General features: G+C 38.9%; 1 protein-coding gene across 6 annotated transcripts in view; it reads left to right on the top strand.

Annotated features, from left to right (window-relative positions):
• Positions 1 to 363: 363 nt before the first annotated feature.
• Positions 364 to 20,037, top strand: part of LOC127419701 (E3 ubiquitin-protein ligase UBR4-like) — a 92,335-nt gene continuing 72,661 nt past the window's right edge. For 3 of the 6 annotated variants that reach the window (XM_051661332.1, XM_051661333.1, XM_051661331.1), the window contains exons 1-16: positions 364 to 499; positions 4,916 to 5,013; positions 5,141 to 5,244; positions 8,977 to 9,106; positions 10,543 to 10,682; positions 11,786 to 11,888; positions 11,977 to 12,118; positions 12,231 to 12,355; positions 12,439 to 12,563; positions 12,689 to 12,748; positions 12,837 to 13,027; positions 14,233 to 14,332; positions 14,417 to 14,554; positions 14,646 to 14,763; positions 15,797 to 15,838; positions 16,014 to 16,201. In XM_051661332.1, the coding sequence (XP_051517292.1) occupies positions 375 to 499; positions 4,916 to 5,013; positions 5,141 to 5,244; positions 8,977 to 9,106; positions 10,543 to 10,682; positions 11,786 to 11,888; positions 11,977 to 12,118; positions 12,231 to 12,355; positions 12,439 to 12,563; positions 12,689 to 12,748; positions 12,837 to 13,027; positions 14,233 to 14,332; positions 14,417 to 14,554; positions 14,646 to 14,763; positions 15,797 to 15,838; positions 16,014 to 16,201 (1,929 nt within the window). In that variant the 5' untranslated portion in view covers positions 364 to 374. The remainder of the gene's footprint in view (positions 500 to 4,915; positions 5,014 to 5,140; positions 5,245 to 8,976; positions 9,107 to 10,542; positions 10,683 to 11,785; positions 11,889 to 11,976; positions 12,119 to 12,230; positions 12,356 to 12,438; positions 12,564 to 12,688; positions 12,749 to 12,836; positions 13,028 to 14,232; positions 14,333 to 14,416; positions 14,555 to 14,645; positions 14,764 to 15,796; positions 15,839 to 16,013; positions 16,202 to 20,037) is intronic. The other 3 variants (XM_051661337.1, XM_051661336.1, XM_051661335.1) reach the window with 1 other exon arrangement.

The raw sequence follows: 20,037 nt of genomic DNA, 5'->3' as shown, positions 1-20,037 counted from the left end.
GATTAGTGGTAACAGGCAATTTCAATGAACATAAATGTTCCCTCAGATGTATCCCGATTGAAGCGTTGCACTTTGGGATGTGCATCTAGGACCAAATTTAATACTAGAATTGACCTATAAATAGTAAATGCCATTCATTCTATCACAATTGGTGAAAACCAGAAATCGGAATCGATTCCAACATTTCTGGAATCGAACAGCCCTACCGCAGTGGCGTTTGGCATCTCAGTCGAGCCTGTTATTTTAATTTAAGGATACGACGTCCTAACATGACGTAACGCACTTGAATGTTTATCTCTAACGACACTTCCTGTTATTTTGCGTCTGACGATTAACCTCATTTCCGCTCTTAGATTCTAAAAGAGGATCTCAAGATGGCGTCGAGTGGAGGAGATGGAGAACCTGAGTGGACCGCAGCCGTACGGCCACTTTTATCAGCGTCCTACACGGCTTTCGAAACGAAAGAGCTACCTCAGCTTATAGGATCCATCGTCAACAGGTCAGACGAGGGCTTGTTTGTTGAATTGCTCCGCGCAGGGGTGAAATGATGTGTTGAGTGACTCTGCATTAGCTTTGATGCTATGGTAGCACTGAGGCTGTGTCTAAAAACCTAGTGAGCTGTCTACATTGGAAGTATTTGTGGACATCATATGTACGCTTGGAACGTTCCAAACGGCCCATGATGTCTAAAACTAATGTTTATATATGTTTTCCAAAGACAAAAAATGTGTTCGTACGTTCCAAACGTGCTCCTGACATCCCAAATGCAGTCTAGGTAGGCAGCTCACTAGGTATTGAGACACAACCGGAGTGTTACTGTGCATTTACAGTAGCAGATACATCAGATTCTGCTTCATCATCAGGCCAGGTAGCCATTCTATTACATGCATATAAACAGCCAGGTTGACAGTTTTAACAACGCACCTGGCTTAAAATGGAAGTACAGTAATTCACGACACCCAGTCCTTAATAAAGTGTTATTATATGTGTTGGAAGTGTATTGAATGACACCGAAGGAGCTTGTTAGCCTCCCTCGATCAAACCAAGCCAAAGCTCGTTCGTCTACTTACCGCTGTTAGCCACTGTCATGTCCAGCACATAAGCGTCCAGTCAAACTGTCAACCAGATTAACCTTCCGCTGTCAGTCAGTGACAGCTATATTGGTCATCATTACTTATTTTATTAATCATATTCTGGTTTATGCCAGATAGGGAGGTGTGTCGGCTAGCTAGCCAGCTATGACTTAGCAGCAAGTGTTAGGGTTGTTGATGATGGTTTGCTAATGATAATTTAGCCTCTTTTCGTTAACAAAACAAGCGTCGAATCCCGTATTAGTTTGTTGTTGGGTTCACACATTTGACAGTGTGTTTGTATGTCTGTCTGTAAATATATGTGCACTGCCAGCAAAGTTTCGTTTTTGCAGAAACGTGTTGCAAACACATCACTGTCACTGTCAACTATCTACCTAGGAATGATTTTCACCAGCCAAACCACTGTCTCAGCTGTAGATACATAATAAGCATCTTTTGAATCTCTGATATAACAAATTAAATATTTTACTTATTGGCATCCATGAACTCTATAAGTCTACTCAATGTCAAAAATGAAAGTTACATGGCTGATGAGTTGAACTGCCAACGTGGATTAGATGCCTGTTATTTTAAGAATTATACATTTAAATCTTTTTGTTTTTTCATATCCAAAAAGCAGAAAATTGTGATCCTTTTCACATATGTCCTCTTAATTTGTTTTAGATTAATTTTACACAATTCATACCTATTTTGTTTCCTGACTTGTGTGCTGTATTCCTTTAGAGTGAACTTTACCCCCAAGGGCAACTTAAAGTTCTGTATTTATCCTTAGAATAGCTTTTAGTTGTTATAAAATGCTACAAATGTGACATGAATTTTTGAAGGAGAGTTTCAGAATTTTCCATAAAATTCCTGCTTAAAATCTTTGAAGCTTATGCAATGTTTAAAATAGCATTTGCATTTTGTTGTTGCTACACACAAACTGGACACTTCTTGATATGCTTTAAGCCAGGGGTCGGCAACCTTTTAACATGGAGTGCTATTTTTCATTCTACTGGTCAGTGACTGTGCCGATAAGCCGACTTATGTGATTTTCAAAGTTTGAGTCCATTTTTCTGATTTTAATCATTTATTTTTCATTACAAATTATATTATCAGCATAACAGTTGAACAAGTTGTGCAAAACCCGATGATTATGATATAAAAATGCATGTGAATTTTCACAGAGCATCTTGTGAAAGTGCTTTAATGAAAGAAAACCTGTCCTTTTGAACAAAACGAGTTAACAGTTAATGTCAAAATTGCTTATTTGATTATAGATCACGAAATTGTGTGGAATCTTAACCCTTGTGCGACCTTCGGGACATTTTTGTCATTTTCATTTTTGTTTTTTCAATCATTTTGGCTGTGATAATGCCAGTGGCATACATTTTGCCAAAGGTGTGTATTTATGGGGGAATTTTGATATTTCAACCTCAGTTCCCAAAATACATCTATAATACACTGTGTACACAAAATAGTTACACTCAGGACCTTCAGGACAAAAATGTCCCCATTGAAACCCATTAAAACTGCAATATTTCATTCCAGTGCCATTAAAATATAAAATCATGAATTCTATGTTATTATGCTTTCATTTGAATTTTTTATATTTTCCACCAGATGGTGTCACTTTTCTCATGTTTAGCCTATGGAGCAAATACATGCTTTTTTCCTGTTTGCTGTATTTTAGAGCACTGCAGGCCAATTGAATAAATGATGCAGCTAAAATTGTGTGGGTGTGTTGGTATGGATGTCGGAGTGTGTTTTGTAGGTGTGTATTGAGAAATTTGTGTGTGTGTAAAAAAAACAACAGTGGCATTATGTAAACAGACTGGTATTTAAAGGGTTACAGTCCTGAAAATGAATGAATATTTGGTAGCTGTGAAAAGGACTGATGTTGAAGTCAGTGAAAGTGGAAAATAATATTATTATGCAGTTTTCTGACGTGGACATTTTTGTCCTCTAAGGTACTGTTTTTTTTTTTTGTTTTTTTTATATATTTTTTTTTAAATAAATCTGACACTGCACAAAAAATAATAATGCATCAAAATCAATGTTGTTGCTAATCACTGACATATCCCAGACTGTGATAATCAAAAAAAATAAAATATAAAATTCCCCTTAGCATGTAGTATATGGAAAATAAATAGTTTTTTTTTTTTTTTTTCATAAAAAACAGTGGCATTATATAAACAAACTGGCATTTAAAGGGTTAAAATCCTGAAAATGAATGAATATTTGGTAGTTATGATGTTGGTTAAAAAAATTAACCAAAGTAGAAAATAATATTAATATATAATAATATTGTGGCAGTTTTTTCACACGGACGTTTTTGCCCACTGAGTAACATTTTTAAATTGACGCACAAGGGATTAAGTATTTCTTATATAATGTCATAAATTTTTCAAAATCACACTGAGCGGTAATCACTAGTATGCAAGCAATACCGAGAGAGGATCAGGCTATTTTATTTATGTAAGGTTTTTCGCACCTGCATTCTAATTTACTTCTTGATGTAATCCTTCCTCATGATCACGCAGTGTTTTCATCATCTGAATGGGAGACTAAAAAACACTATTAAAGTGAGATGAGATGAGACTCACGCTACCCCGTGCAAGCCATTCGCGCATCACAAGCCGATCAACTATTTAGCCCTTTTTGGTGACTCGCACCTGCAAAATTCTAAAACTTTATTTCCAGGTTTAGTTTATATTTTGAATAGACCAATATGTGGGTTTATGTTTTCTCTTTTAATCGTTACAGGGTGTACCTGTATGCTGGGTTGGAAATCTCAAGGATTATTAGTGGTATTTTCCTTATTACATGACGTGTTGTTCTGAAAGCCAAAAGAAACAAATGAAACACAGAATGTAGGCTGTCATCCGCGCAGCCTGACCGAAGCAACGTGGGCACATTTTAACTTAGTCTTGTCACACTTTAATAGTGTTTAGTCTCCCATACGGCTGATGAAAACACACTGCGTGATCATGAGTAAGGATTACATCAAGATGTAGATCGGAATGCTGGTGCGGAATTTATACAAATAGTCTACTCCTCTCTCACTGTTGCTGGCGTGCCAGTGATTACCCCTCCGCGTGCCAATGTTGGCAGGTGTACCATGGGTTGCCGACCCCTGATTTAAGCTAAGTATTCGGCCTGTCAGATAAAGTCATTCCATGCTATTCTGTGTTTACCAGCTTTATCTTTATCTTATTCCCTTGGGAAGTTTAGGAGTTTTGGAATTGGATTTCAGTTTCAATTGCTGACAGCCTTTTACATGCTGCTCACCACAAGACAGTTTCATATTATGCCATCATTTTTATATCACCAGAACTTGAATTTAAAAAAGCTTCCGAATTCATGATCTTGAAAAAAGAGAGAGATGGATTACATCAGTGCTCGTTTGCTCTTCCTTGCATTCCCGGATATCATCCTCGAATTTTGACACCTGAATTTCTCAACCCGTATTCAACAACCTGAATATTGAGACCTGAATTTCACGACCTGAAATCCACAACTTGAATAATTAAAACTTGAATATCACAACCTGAATTTTTTTGAGGTGAATTCACACAATGTTTTCAAATATTTAATATTAACAGCAACATTTTTCGATAACATCAAATTACACGCAGTCTGATTCTAAGATCATGAATTCGGAGGCTTTTTCAAATTTAAGTTCTGGTGATATAAAAATTATGCTATATATATATATATATATATATATATATATATACACACACACACACACACACACACACACAATTTTTATAATGCATTTTTTGCTCTTGAAGAGTACTCTGCTGTTGGGAATGCTTAACTGTTGCCATTTTTGTTTAAAGTGAATCTGAGATTCTTCATCATGACAAACAGTATGAGCCATTCTACTCCTCCTTTGTGGCACTATCTGCACATTACATCACCACAGTTTGTGGACAAAGTATGTAACGTTTCAAGCTTTTTTATTAAAAAAAATCATTTTCTCATGATTACCAAAGTGTTCCTCTTCATTTCCTTTTTTCTTTTAACCTTTTTATTTTAACTGTCATTTTCTGTCCCCCCTTTAGTCCCCAGAAATCAGTTGCTGTCGGTAGCTACAGCCTGTAAAGTATTGATTGAATTCTCATTGCTGCGTCTGGAGAATCCTGATGAAGCATGTGCAGTCTCACAGGTAAAGACATTGTGTAAGCCAGTGGTTCTCAACCTTTTTTTGATGAACTCCCCCCTACTTCATTCCCTTACCTAACTGGTAAATTATGTGACATAATTTGAAAGTGGAGACTTTGTTGTACCAAAAAAAAAAAAAAAAACCCCACAAAACTCAATATTTGTGTTATTTGCTTCATTTGTTCAATGCAACTTTGATGCATTGCATAATTTTAACGTTTTGTTAATAAATTCAGCAGGCTTATGCATCATGTATGTGAGACCAAACCTTGCATTTCTTAAATTTAAGCAGATGGAGGGCTATAACTGGGGCATATAAAATGAACAGTAAGGTTATGTATAACATCTATAAAAAGTAACACAATTTATATGACTAAATTATTCTAACAGTGTGACTGAGTTGGAACTCTTTTCATCAGGTTCTTCTTGATTCAAATGTGTCATCTCTTGGAAATTCTGAAGGCAAACAAAATCAGTTATATTTTCTTACACAAAAATATTTTAGCCTATTTTTTAGGATTTAATTTTAATATTTTAATGTGTTTTTTTTTTTTTTTTTTTTTTTAATAGTTTTAACAGTGGTATTTGTAACAAGACCATAGTAAGCACATGGAAGCATGGATCCTCTTCACTACCATGGTTAGATGTAACATGATTTCTATAAAACAAATTATGGCATTTTTGTAATTACAAACAGTAGGCCTACTCATAAAACATGTGAAAACAATAAATACAAAATATAAACATTTAAAACTTGTTACAAAAATGTATTATATTACCTCACCTAATGTAGCCTATGACAAATTTAATAGAGCTGTGATATGATAATATGTATTATGAATCTATTTCTGCCTTAATTACAGTTAGTGTTACTATAGTAAATTCAAGCGTGGTCATATAGAATTCTGTGCCGAGTTCAAATGGTTTCCGCATCTTGCGCTGTCTTCTCATTGGTTCTCACAGCGCTGCAATGATCAGAGGTGTGCATTTAAGAACTCGAGACCAGTCTGTGAGTTAAGACACACCTGCTTTGCGCTCATGCTGCTTTGTCCATTGAGCCGTATCCACCTACAGAGCCATGCAGGCGCATTAGCAGAGGTTGTAACTTTTTGACGCTGCTAAACCAGATAATTCAGATGCGTCGCTAGACTTCAGAATCAAAAGAACCGCAGTACAAATTCATACCAACCCGTGTAATGGAGTCTAAATAAATATTTTAATGCAAACAGTAATTTGACGATAGAGTTGATTAACATGACTGACATTTGTAATCTAACGCCCCCCTCTCTACTAGTTTGCGCCCCACCTGGCATCCTTTGAACGCCCACTGGGGCAGGGTACCGTCCCCATTGAGAACCCCTGGTATAAGTCATCCTATCTGTTTGATTAAGCATAAATGCTTTTTGGGGTCACGTGACGCCTTGCGAGGATCAGATGTGTGAATGGCAAGCTCTGCGCACTTTGCAGTTTTAATACTTTTGATGACAAACTGGTGAGATTCGATACACTCTGTTCCATAACTGCTCTAGGAGGACAATATATCAAAGAATTCAAAGTCCTCGGGCTCTGGAGACATTAAAAGACACTTACATGCTCAAGCTGATGCCCCCGAGCAGGCTGCAAGCCTGGGAGTCGATTTAGTCAGGGATGTGCGGGAAATGCGGCGAGAGATGCTGAACATGTCGGCAGTGCTGACGAAGGTGGTTGCTGACTTGGAGGATCTTGCTGTGATACGTCGATCGATCGCTGCCATGGAGGCAAAGTTCACTGATGTGGTTACAAGAGTGGGGAATGTTGAGAAATGGATCGATTACCTGGAGTCATCGGAGAGGGAATTGTCTGCTAATCCGCAAGCGACCAAGGTGGATTTTGAGCGTGTCTGAGAGAAGTTGGAGGACATGGAAAATTGTAGCTGGTGGAATAACGTCCGCATCGTCGGAGTCCCGGAGGGAGTAGAGGTAGGATATAGTGAAATTCCTGGATGGGCTCTTTCCGAATCTGCTCGACATAGCAGGCTAGAAATCGAGCCAGCTCACAGGGTTCTTGCTCAGCGATCCGCGTAGGGAGACAGTCCTCGATCAATTATGGCCAAATTTCTGAGATCATCCGATAAAGATCTTGTGTTATGCAAGGCGAGTAGTAAAGAAAGGCTTTCTTGGAAGAACCACAGCATTTTCTTGTTCCCAGACTTTGCAAATTCGACGAGAAAAATGTGATAGATTCAAGGAATGCAAGAAACTTTTACATCAACGAAAGGTCGCTTTTGCACTGATATTCCCAGCCAAATTGAGAATAGATGCTAAGGATGGCCGTAAAATATTCACATGTCCACAGCAAGTGATGTCCTTCATAAAGTCAATGGAGTAAGTCATCTTGTTGTACTCTCATTGTAGCCGAGTGGACCGGCTCACTGAACATTCGCTTAACTGTTTGAAGAATCTGCACGCTCTCTTTGTGCTTTATTCCGCCTATTAGCTGGATTTTGTTTTGAGTATTTCTTGCAAAGTCATTGGAGTGAGTAAGTCCTTTGCTTGCACTCGTGTTGCAGCCGAGTGGACCGGTTCACTGAACATTCGCTTGATTGTTTGAAGAATCTGCGTGCTCTTTTTGTGCTGGTTCCACCTATAGCGGATGGAGTTTATTTTGTGGAGTAACACACCTCCAGGACTGTTTTATGGATGAATCTACACGCTCTTTGTGCTGGTTCCACCTATCGGCTGGAGTTTGTTTGATAGATTATCTTTTGCTGTGTAATTCTGTCTCACAAACTTTGTATAGAAACACCAGACATGAGCAATCCGATGGCAAGGTTGTCACGGGGATTCTTGTAGGCATGCATGGACTGTTTGAGTTTGGAGGGACAGACGCCAGTTGGCGCTGTTGTGCGTGGGGTTAATGCGCATGTTTTTCTTTTTTCTGTTTGTTTTGTTCTGGGGGATGTTCGGGTTTTGATGGTTGCACTAATGTTGGAATGTGGTCTTTATAATTTTGTTTTTGTGTAATGATTTTTTCTTATGTCAAAATATCAAATGTTAATATGAGTGGATTGTCTCTCCACGTGGAATGCGAATGGGTTGGGGCACCCCATAAAAAGAAGAGTGGTTATTTCTCTTCTTAAGCATAGGAAATATGATATAGTGTTTCTTCAAGAAACTCTTCTTTTTCTGCAGGAAGCTGAAAAATTTGGGAGGATATGGGGTGGGCATTTCTTTTATAGTGCTGGCTCAAGTAAGAGCAGGGGAGTCATTACAATAAGTAAACATCTACAATTCAAATGTCTCAAACAGATTAAAGATAAATTAGGAAGAATCATTATTGTTTTAGCTGAAATTCAGGGGCAAAGTCTTATTTTGCCTAATATATATGCACCTAACGTTGATGATCAGGGCTTTTTTTTTATAGTTCTTGAAGGGATGTTGCAAGCCGCTGGCACCCCTCATGATATAATATTGGGAGGAGTCTTTACTCTTTTGATGGACACAGTCCTTGATCATAGTGAAGCAAAAGTGCGCAAGCCCCCTAGAACAGCATAGGATATAAGGATGTGTAAAATTACTGGTCTTACAGATATTTGGAGACTTTTGAACCCATCTGGGAGGGACTATACATTTTTTTTCATCAGTCCATGAGATTTACTCTAGAATAGATTTTTGTTTTTATATATCTAAATCCCTCATTTCATCTGTTGTATGCTTTTTCTTGTAGGCTAACTTTCCTTTCTCTTTTGGCTCCACAGAAGCACCTGATCCTCTTAATAAAAGGCCTTTGTACCGGCTGCAGTCGATTGGACCGGACAGAGATCATCACCTTCACAGCGATGATGAAGTCTGCCAAACTTCCCCAAACTGTCAAGACCCTTTCTGATGGTGAGGGCTGTTTGTTTCAGATTGTCATAGCTCTGTGTTACGTAGGGTGACCGGATTTCTGCTTGTGGACAACGGGACAGCCCCCTCCCTGCAAAAATGAAATTGATGTATCCTTACCTAGGTGCAGATCAATGCGAAGTAGAGGATGCATCCACATCTGTAACTGTTGTCACCTTGTACTTTTCGCTGGCAGCAATTTTTCTCAGTGTCTGCTTGTCTTTCAAAAGTTTATCGTAAAATGCAGAGCAGTCCATTCCAAAATTGCCTTCATGACTGTTACACTGAGTCAAGATTTATCCTGTGTCCATGCTGCTTTCATTAATGAGAACACACACTCCACAGATGCAGATGTCCCAGGCAGGCATAAAACAAATTCCATGACCTTGTCTAAGAACAACGTCTGTCCGTCTCTCAGACACGGCCGTCTTGTTCATGTTCCACTCAGTGATGCGACGAGTGACAATGTTTTTCACGTAAGCCCACTCATCAAAGAGTGTGGTTTCATCAATCAAACTGAGAGCAAGGAATCTGGAGTAAAAGTGTTCAAGGCTGCTCAGAATGTCTTTGCACTCTGGGATGTCTCTCAGTAGGGCCCACTCAAGTTTTTCGGTGTTCTCCAATGAGCGGCTCCAATTTTGGAGGTAATCCACCAATACTGAATAAAAGTTTCTGACTGCACAAAAGAAATCATCTGCTCGCATATCACCAGCTTCAACCAGGGTATCCAAATGCTTTTTCATGTCAGAGGGTATGAATGATTCCTGCAGCCTGGCCTGCAAGACTTTTCTCATGTTATGAATGTGCAAAGCCACTTCTGTGGCTGATATGTGGTCTTGCTCTAGTATCTCCAGTGCATGGTTAAAAGTGTCTGTTTGCTTGAGTGCGAAGCCAATCCAAAGTTTAGTGCAAGGATCACTGAAAATGTCTCTTTTGGGCATTTTTCTTGAGAAAGAAAGTATGCACACAGACCATTAAATGTGTAGGATTCTTTCAAGAGCTGGATCAAGAGAGAGGAAATGTGTGTTGCCATGCTGCAGTAATTTCTGATAGTCCAGCAGCACAAAAGTGAGTACGTTGCATATGACAGCTTCAGATTTGGTTCGGGCAGAAGAACATTTCAATCTGTGATTATTTAGTTACATTTTTTTTTAATTGATTCACAGCCCTTACAGTTAAGTCATGAATGTCTGTTTATCCAAAGGTAATGTCCCTCATGGCACAGGCTGGCAAGTGACTAGTAAACTCATTCCAGTAGTAGTTGAGACCAGACGATGCATCATTTCTTAAGAGTGAATTAATTTAATTGTTTTTTTCATGTGAGTGCAAGGCTTGCAGAAAGAAAGCTTTGTTCAATTTCCTCTGTCTCCTGTTTCCAGATTGGTGCTTTCAAAGATTCTGTTTGAATTCCACACTCATCCTGTGCTCTTGTTTTCCAGTGGAGGACCAGAAGGAGCAGCCCTCTGCTGTTAACCCTGACCTCAGACATAAAGAAGTCCAAATTAACTTTTTCAATCAGTTGACCTCAGTGTTTAACCCCGACATAATATTTCTGGCCTCTCCTTCTGCTCACATGCAGGTCAGTGAATGGGATAGAGTGTCAGTGATCAAGGATTAGCCTTTGCTTTGAGTTTACATCAATATGACTTCTAGTCAAAGTGATTAATCGGCCAATATTTTGCCTTTTTGAGATTATCCATGTAGAAGTGTTATTTCACTTGAGTAACAGTTCTAAAAATCTTCTGATAACTTTGCCACTTGATAATGCACATTTTCAGTTTTCATGTGTTTTAGTGAATTTTGAGTAAATACTTTGAAGTTAAGTGTTTACAGGGCTCCATACTGCGACTAAAATGGTCGCAAATGTGACAAAATAATTGATTGCAACAATCATTTAAAATCTAGTCACCTTTGGCAACAGTTGGGTTTTGTGTGTTCATGTGCAGTTTTGTCAGATATCATCTTGTGAGTTATTGAATACATCATTAGAGCACGCACCACCAGTATGTCTCGAGACGCTTTTCACCCGTTCTGTTTCTGACGACCTCGCTGCACCGTACGCAACAACAAACCTAGCATGAGAGTGTCGTGGCCAAATGACTTTTTTGAACCGGGTCTTTTTCATGAATCATCTGAAAAGAACAGGAATAATTTCTTTATAATTAAAACTCCCGCACCACTATACAGTATATACTGTGTGTGTGTGTGTGTGTGTGTGTGTATGTATGTATGTATATGAGATCCAGCTGTTGACACTTAGGACAACTGAGGGACTCACACCACTATTACACAAGGTGCAAAAATTAATTGATGATCAAGAAGGCATCACACTACACTACACAGTTATATGATTTGGTGACTAAAAACAGCCATTTGGCTCCTTTTAATGTTTCAGTTAAGGAGCCAATGGCTCCCAAGTAATTTTTTTTAGTCTGGAGCCCTGGTTTATTTAATTTCAGCAATTTTATGTACTTTTCATTTGCCACCACAACGTTGTTTTATGTAAATATCTGCATTATATTGGCCATAGGCCACCTTACTCTCTAGCATCGTCTGTTAAAAACCCACATTGGTCGACCATTTTTGACCACTCTTTGTTCAGAAAAAAAATATTACTGCGAGTTAAATATTTTTAGCGAGTTGTTGTGTTATGAGAAACCAATCATGTCATGCATTTTACAGGGTGAGAATGAGTGTGATGACCAGACAACGACAGATCAGGCAACGCAGGCCAAAATGAAGAATGCCTTCATCTCTCAAAATGTATCCAGTTTACAAGAATTAGGTGAGTTGGTCTATCTTATGTCAGGTTAAACATGACACTTTATTTGATCTGCAAAGTAAGCCTTCGATGATACCTCATGTCATTTCAGGGGGCTCAGAGAAGTTGCTCCGTGTGTGCCTCAACCTTCCCTACTTCCTACGTTATATCAACCGCTTCCAGGATGCGGTATCGGCCAACTCGTTCTTCATCATGCCGGCCACTGTGGCAGATGCCACAGCTGTCCGAAATGGGTAATTCAAAGATCGATTCAGTCAGAGCAGCTCACTGCTCTCGAGTATTGAATTAAATCCGAAGGTGGAAATTATGTAGGTATGAGTGTACTGACTTCCGTCCCATTTTCAGTTTTCACTCCCTGGTGATTGACGTGACCATGGCCTTGGACACGCTTTCCTTGCCTGTACTGGAGCCTTTGACCCCTGGGAGACTACTTGATGTGACTGTGTTAGCACTAAGCTGCCTCTATGCAGGTGAGTTCATTTAAAAAAATCTCCTTTTGTAGAGTACATGTGTATATGTATGCAAAGAGCTTCAGGTATGTTTTTTTCCTCAGGTGTAAGTGTGGCGACTTGTATGACCATACTGCAGGTGGGCAGTGGCTTGCAGCTTCGTGCGGCCTCCACTGGCTCCAAGGAGGAAGACTATGAAAACGATGCTGCTACCATTGTGCAGAAATGTGTGGGTGGAATCAATTTTAAATTCTATTAGTTAATTCAAAATTTTCTTTATTTATTATGTTTGCTCTGGAAGTAGTGTCAACAGCAGAGGTCGTGTAATTGTGTTTGGTACTCATCCTTCAACAGCTGGAAATCTATGACATGATCGGACAAGCCATCAGTAACTCTCGAAGAGCTGGAGGGGAGGTAGATGAACAAGTACACTGTACCCTTACTACGGAGCCTATGACATCATTGAACGCACCACATCTGACATTTTGCTCTGTTTCAACAGCATTATCAGAACTTCCAGCTCTTGGGTGCCTGGTGCCTGTTGAACAGCCTGTATCTGATACTGAACCTGAGCCCCACAGCCCTGGCTGATAAGGGAAAGGAGAAAGATCCCCTGGCAGCGCTACGTGTCCGAGACATCGCCACACGAACCAAGGATGGAGCAGGATCTCCTAAACTTGGCCCAGGGAAAGGGTAAGCCCTTCTTGAATTGACTGTCTAATTCCAGGGTTTACAACCATGGGTCAGTGGATGTTATGCAAAACAAGTAGAAATGTCCTTAAATATTCGTTATATTTCAAAATATATTTCTTAATGTACTTAGTTTGTTCTATAGCTTTTCTTAATCAAAAGAAACAACCTCTTACATCATAAGGGTTTATTTGGTTGCTTTTATAAAGAGTAAACCAAATCTCTCTCTGTTGGACAATACAGTGGCGTGATGAAATCCCAAGATATGGCAAAAGATATATATCTTGTTAATTGAGAAACTGGCTCAACAATAATTTGTCAATGTCATATTTGTTAACATTCAAGAAAGTTTGTATACAGTAGTTGTAACCAAGAAAGCTGGGGTTGGAGGAGATGGTCTAGCTAGGGGTCCCTGACTACATTTACAAGGACACCATAAAGCGGCTTATTGTGAGAAAGAGGTGTACCCGTTTACATGCACTGTATATTTACTCCTGTATACATGCGGTATGGTCTGTAAGCATGTTTCTCTACAGCAATGTAATTTCCCACAATGCTTGTGTAAATAACAAACATGGCATCCGAAGAAGACTTCGCTATTTTATTCTCTGTTGCTTTTTTATTTCCAAATATTTCAGAGTTGTTGCAGTGTTTGTTTCCTTAACTTTCTATCGCATCCTGCAGTGGAATTGCGCTGAAATAGTGGGGTTTTTCTCTTACATAAAACTCCGGAATTCCCCCAATGTACGAGCACATATCCGAACGTGAGGGACAGTCCATATTTTAAATTGGTGTGTATAAATGGTTATAGTTTATAGTGTATGTGCTTTTCCCACTGTACTCCCAGAAATGTTGAATTCTTTGTGCTGTATTGAATTGTTGTTGGGTTCCATCCTATGACGTTTGCTATCAGGTCTGTTTAAGCACATGCGCACTCTTCAAAAACCTGTATGAACGGTGCTTATGCATTTGCATGGCCACATAAGCTGCGTTCTTCAGGAGAAACCCAGGTGTGTTAAACCACTTTCTCTTAATCCCTTAAATGGAATAAGGAAATCTGCATTCTATGCAAAAATCCTGGAGTAAACAGTTTTCATAAGTGCATGTAAACGTGGTCCCAGACTCATATAAAGTTGACAACCTCTGATTTAAGTATTGATTTAAGCTTTTAAAGAACTCGCTGAAACAAATTTATTTGTTCCCATCAGGCACCAAGGATTTGGGGTTCTATCAGTCATCCTGGCCAATCACTCAATAAAACTGCTAACATCACTGTTCCAGGACTTACAAGTTGAGGCTCTACACAGGGTAAGAGCAAACACAATTTCCTGGTTTTGATCTACCTGACAATTTTACATTGCAAATACGAGTGAAGCGTTTTTTCTTCTCCAGGGCTGGGCCAGTGATGGGCCTCCAGCAGAGCTGAATATCATGGCCCAGAGCACGTCCATCCAGAGAGTACAGAGGCTCATTGACTCTGTTCCTCTCACCAACCTGCTTTTCACGCTGCTCTCCACCTCTTATAAAAAGGTATTTGATCACATGTCTTCATTATGGTTGCTATGAGGAAGTGGCCTGCAGTGGTTCATGAATGTGGCATCTCTGTTTCTACCTCATTCAGGCATGTGTGCTACAGCGGCAGAGAAAAGGTTCGGTCAGCAGTGATGCCAGTGCCTCCACTGACTCCAACACTTATTATGAAGATGACTTCAGCAGCACGGAGGAGGACAGCAGTCAAGGTAACGAGCACTGAAAATATCTAGTTATTTAACCTCGTTAATGAAAGCCACAGTGAGTTCAGAAATGAAAGATGATCCTGCAACATAAAAAGTCAGAAAAAAAAAAAACTGAATAGTCAGTTGGTAAACAGAGTAGTTGCTTTTACCAGTAAAATTGCCCATTCTGCAAGTTAGGTTAATATCTAGCCGGGTAAATCTCACAAAGGAATGTCTGGGTCAAATATCACCCCAAAATAAAAATAATAAGAAATTATAGTTTGTGTAAAGAAAAAGCTGATTTTCAGTACATTGTGAAATTTATTTTAATTATATTTAACCACATTCCCCCCAAATCCCCCCCACACTGATACACACACAATGTTTATTAACTGTAATATGAAAAATGTATTGTCACTGCTGTAATCAGTGAAATCATTCTGTCTGGATACAGTGAATTTTGTTAAATGAAATTTCCATAAATGTAAATTCAGCATAACAAAAATAACTAAGATGTACTGTATGTTTACTTACAATTAACTTTTACAACTTCAGTAACTTTTCCACATTAAAATGTTTTTATTTTTTATTTTTTAACATTACAGTAGGTTACATACAATTGTGCTTAAATATCATTGACAATAAAATTTTTTTTTAAAAAAAATAGTCTTAAAAATATGCTTCAATTTCTTAGGGCAAAAATGTATTTATTTATTTATTTTGGGGTAAAATATGACCTGTACCTTTCTTGCCAGTCCTAGCAGATTGACCCAGCTGTCTTATTTACTTTTGAGAACAAGTTATTTTCTATGCAGCTGAGTTCAGGGTTTGCTTGTGCTTTACTGAGCTAGTGTCAGGACTGAGGAGATTCAGGGACTTTCTCAGGCAGTTCCCAAGGACTGCATGCCGTATTATAAGGACAGCTGTCAGGCTACTCCAGAGCTCAGAGACAGGTCAGTTTACTTCCGCTATGGAGCACTGTGGCACGCTAAGCATGCTCTGCTTACTGCGCCGATCTGGCAGCCTTTACAGCTAGTGACAGTGTTCATTATTTCAGCAGAGAGAAGACAGGAGAGGACAAGGGCAGCTTGTTTCTCAGGTCAGCAGATCTCTGTATTAGGTCAGATTCGTAGTGTCTTTCTTTGTTTCTATTCATTGTGCTATAAAGATCTTAAGTAGATTTATTTCCATGGCTAATGGAAACAGCATCTCTGTCTGCATACAGTACAATGACTTAATTTTGGTGCTGAATGTGGCTCTTGCCGTGTTTTTAGATGATGACAGTGAGCCCATTCTGGGACTGTGGTTTGAGGAGACCATTTCTCCCAGTAAAGAGAAGGTTGCACCTCCACCTCCCCCTCCTCCACCCCCTCTGGAAACATCCCCAAGACTCAAGAGCCCCAGCAAGCTGAACACTGTAGAAAATGGCAACATCCTGGCTAGCCGCAAGGACCCAGAGTTGGTGAGGCAAACTGAAAAGTGAAGTGTTTATACTGTTTGTTAAGGTCAACATTTCCTGTACACACTCATTCTGCCACAATGGATAGAGATTAGTATTGCAGGGTTCCAGACTGCGACTACAACGGTCACGAATGCGACCAAAAATAATTGATTGTCGCCATTGGCGACAGCCGGGTTGTGTGCATTCATATGCGGCTTCATCAGATGTTATCTTGTGAGTTACTGAATACATCTTTTGAGTGCCAGTGTGTCTCATGCTGCTTTTCACCATTTCTCTTGTGATGACGAGCTCGCTGCACCGCACGCAACAACAACAAACCTAGAACAAATGACTCTCTTGAACCAGGTCTTTTTCATGAATCACCTGAAAAGAACTGAGGGTTTGAACTCTGGAGCTCAGTCACTTTCTCAGCGAATCAGCTGTAGTGTCAGGAGCGCAGACATTTCAAAATAAGAGTCCCATGTGTTTTTCGGGCTTCTTTATAATTAAAGTCCCGCATTATGTACCCCTTTTTCTTCTTCTGGTAATTATTGATTGGGATTGGAGAAGCACAATAAACTGCAGCTGGGATTTCATTTAGTGTCTGGTCCAGCGGTAGCAGTAAAGAAGAACTAAGGCAACATTTTTAAACAATTTAAATTACAATTAAATTATATGAGATCCAGCTTTTGACACTCAGGACAATTGAGGGACTTGTACACAACTATTACACAAGGTGCAAACATTCATTGACACTCAAGAAGACAACGCACTACTATATATTTAAATATCTGTAATGTAGATTCTGAAGGGCAGTACTAAATAAAAAAATCTCTTATATTTGTATAAATTATAAGGGGGTGTGAACATTTGAGACAAAAGGGGAATCCAAACTTATCTTCTCAACTATACATACTGTATATTAAACCTCAGGTTAATGGGTTAATGTCATCAGTTTTACTTCGTCTTTCTATCTTGTTTCTGAACCGCAATCTTAATCGAGCTATTCTGTGATTTGGCGACTAGAAACAGCCATTTGGCTTTTTTTTTTTTTTTTAGTTTAGAATAATAGTAAAGTCATCTAAACTGTGTAAACAGAAATGGAACTGGGAATTATGTTGTGACTAAAAATCCAAAATAAATCAAAACCATGTTATATTTTAGCATCTTGAAAGTAGCCTCCCTTTGCCTAGAATTTGCAGAAATGTACTCTTGACATTTTCTCAACCAACTTCTTGAGGTATCACCCTGGGATGCTTTTTAAACAGTATTGAAGGAGTTCCCATCTATGCCTGGCACTTATTTCCTGCTTCTTTATTATTCGGTCAAAGTCATCCATTTAAAAAAAAAAAATTTTTTTTTTTTTTTTTTTTTATCTTTTTTTTTTAAATACAATTTTAGTTTTGTAATGAAATCAATTCATATGTTGGCACAATTATATTTTTGTCTACAAAACTAATTTGAAACATTTAAGAATATGCCTTCAGATCAAAAGGTTTTTAAGATCATGAGAAACATTTCAGTCAAGTGACCCCAAACTTTTGAACAGCAGTTTATATATATATATATATATATATATATATATATATATATATATAAGTATTAGTTGTGTTCAAAAGTTTGCATACCCTTGGAGAATTGGTAATATATATACAATTTTTAAAGAAAACATGAGTGAGCAGGCAAAACACATTTCTTTTATTTCTTATGGGATTCATATTCAACTGTAGGTTATAACAGAATGGCACAATCATAAAACAAAACATGGCAACAAAGAAAAAAAATGAAATGACCCCTGTTCATTTTAAAAGTCTGCATACCCTTAGTTCTTAATACTGTGTATTGCCCCCTTTAGCATCAATGACAGCGTGCAGACTTTTGTAATAGTTGTCTATGAGGCCCCAAATTCTTGCAGGTGGTATAGCTGCCCATTCGTCTTGGCAAAATGCCTCCAGGTCACGCAAAGTCTTTGGTCGTCTTGCATGAACCGCACGTTTGAGATCTCCCCAGAGTGGCTTGATGATATTAACTGTCGATAATAGGAGACTGTGATGGCCTCTCCAGAACCTTCACCTTTTTCTGCTCTAACCACTGGAGGGTCAACTTGGCCTTGTGCTAAAGGTCATTGTCATGCTGGAAAGTCCAAGAGCATCCCATGCGCAGCTTTCGTGCAGAAGAATGCAAATTGTCTGCCAGTATTTTCTGATAGCATGCTGCATTCATCTTGCCATCAATTTTCACAAGATTCCCTGTGCCTTTAGAGCTCACACACCCCCAAAACATCAGTGAGCCACCACCATGCTTCACAGTGGGGATGGTATTCTTTTCACTATAGGCCTTATTGACCCTTCTCCAAACATAGCGCTTATGGTTGTGACCATAAAGCTCTATTTTGGTCTCGTCACTCCAAATTACAGTTTGCCAGAAGCTGTGAGGCGTGTCAAGGTGTTGTTGGGCATATTATAATCGGGCTTTTTTGGCATTGGCTTCTTCCTGGCAACTCGACCATGCAGCTCATTTTTGTTCAAATATCGTCGTATTGTGCTCCTTGAAACAACCACACCGTCTTTTTCCAGAGCAGCCTGTATTTCTCCTGAGGTTACCTGTGGGTTTTTCTTTGTATCCCGAACAATTCTTTTGGCAGTTGTGGCTGAAATCTTTCTTGGTCTACCTGACCATGGCTTGGTATCAAGAGATCCCCAAATTTTCCACTCCTTAATAAGTGATTGAACAGTACTGACTGGCATTTTCAAGGCTTTGGATATCTTTTTATATTCTTTTCCATCTTTATAAAGTTCCATTACCTTGTTACACAGGTCTTTTGACATTTCTTTTCTGCTCCCCATGGCTCAGTATCTAGCCTGCTCAGTGCATCCACGTGAGCGCTAACAAACTCATTGACTATTTATACACAGACACTAATTGCAATTTAAAAAGCCACAGGTGTGGGAAATTAACCTTAAATTGCCATTTAAACCTGTGTGTGTCACCTTGTGTGTCTGTAACAAGGCCAAACATTCAAGGGAATGTAAACGTTTGATCTGGGCCATTTGGGTGATTTCTGTTACCATTATGATTTAAAAAGGAGCCAAACAACTATGTGATAATAAATGGCTTCATATGATCACTATCCTTAAATAAAAGACAGTTAACTGTAACTGCAAACTGTAGTCTGGCTTTTTTATGGCAGATTTGGAGCAGTGGCTTCTTCCTAGCTGAGCTGCCTTGCAGGTTATGTCGATATAGGACTCGTTTTTACTGTGGATATAGATACATGTCTACCTGTTTCCTTCAGCATCTTCACAAGGTCCTTTGCTGTTGCTCTGGGATTGATTTGCACTTTTCGCACCAAACTACGTTCATCTCTAGGAGACAGAATGCGTCTCCTTCCTGAGTGGTATGATGGCTGGGTGGTCCCATGGTGTTCATACTTTCATACTATTGTTGGTACAGATGAATTTAGTACCTTCAGGCGTTTGAAAATTGCTCTCAAGGATGATCCAGACTTTTGGAGGTCGACAATTTTATTTTATTTTGTTCTGAGGTCTTGGCTGATTTCTTTTGATTTTCTAATGATGTCAAGCAAAGAGGCACTGAGTTTGAAGGTAGGCCTTAAAATACATCCACAGGTACACCTCCAATTCAGTACACCTCCTATCAGAAGCTAATTGTTTAAAAGCTTGACATCATTTTCTGGAATTTTCCAAGCTGCTTAAAGCAGTGAATGCTTTTAAAAGATTACACTACATTTTCTTTCATCTTCATTTGACAAAAAAGTTTTTTTTTATGTAAACTACAATGAAAACTGAATGGAAAGTCACTTCACTCCAGGGGGTGATTGGCCGCTCAGAAAACCG

This window comes from Myxocyprinus asiaticus, chromosome 29 (assembly GCF_019703515.2).
Source record: "Myxocyprinus asiaticus isolate MX2 ecotype Aquarium Trade chromosome 29, UBuf_Myxa_2, whole genome shotgun sequence".
In the NCBI taxonomy this organism is placed as follows: domain Eukaryota; kingdom Metazoa; phylum Chordata; class Actinopteri; order Cypriniformes; family Catostomidae; genus Myxocyprinus; species Myxocyprinus asiaticus.
This window is presented reverse-complemented; position numbering and strand designations above follow the sequence as displayed.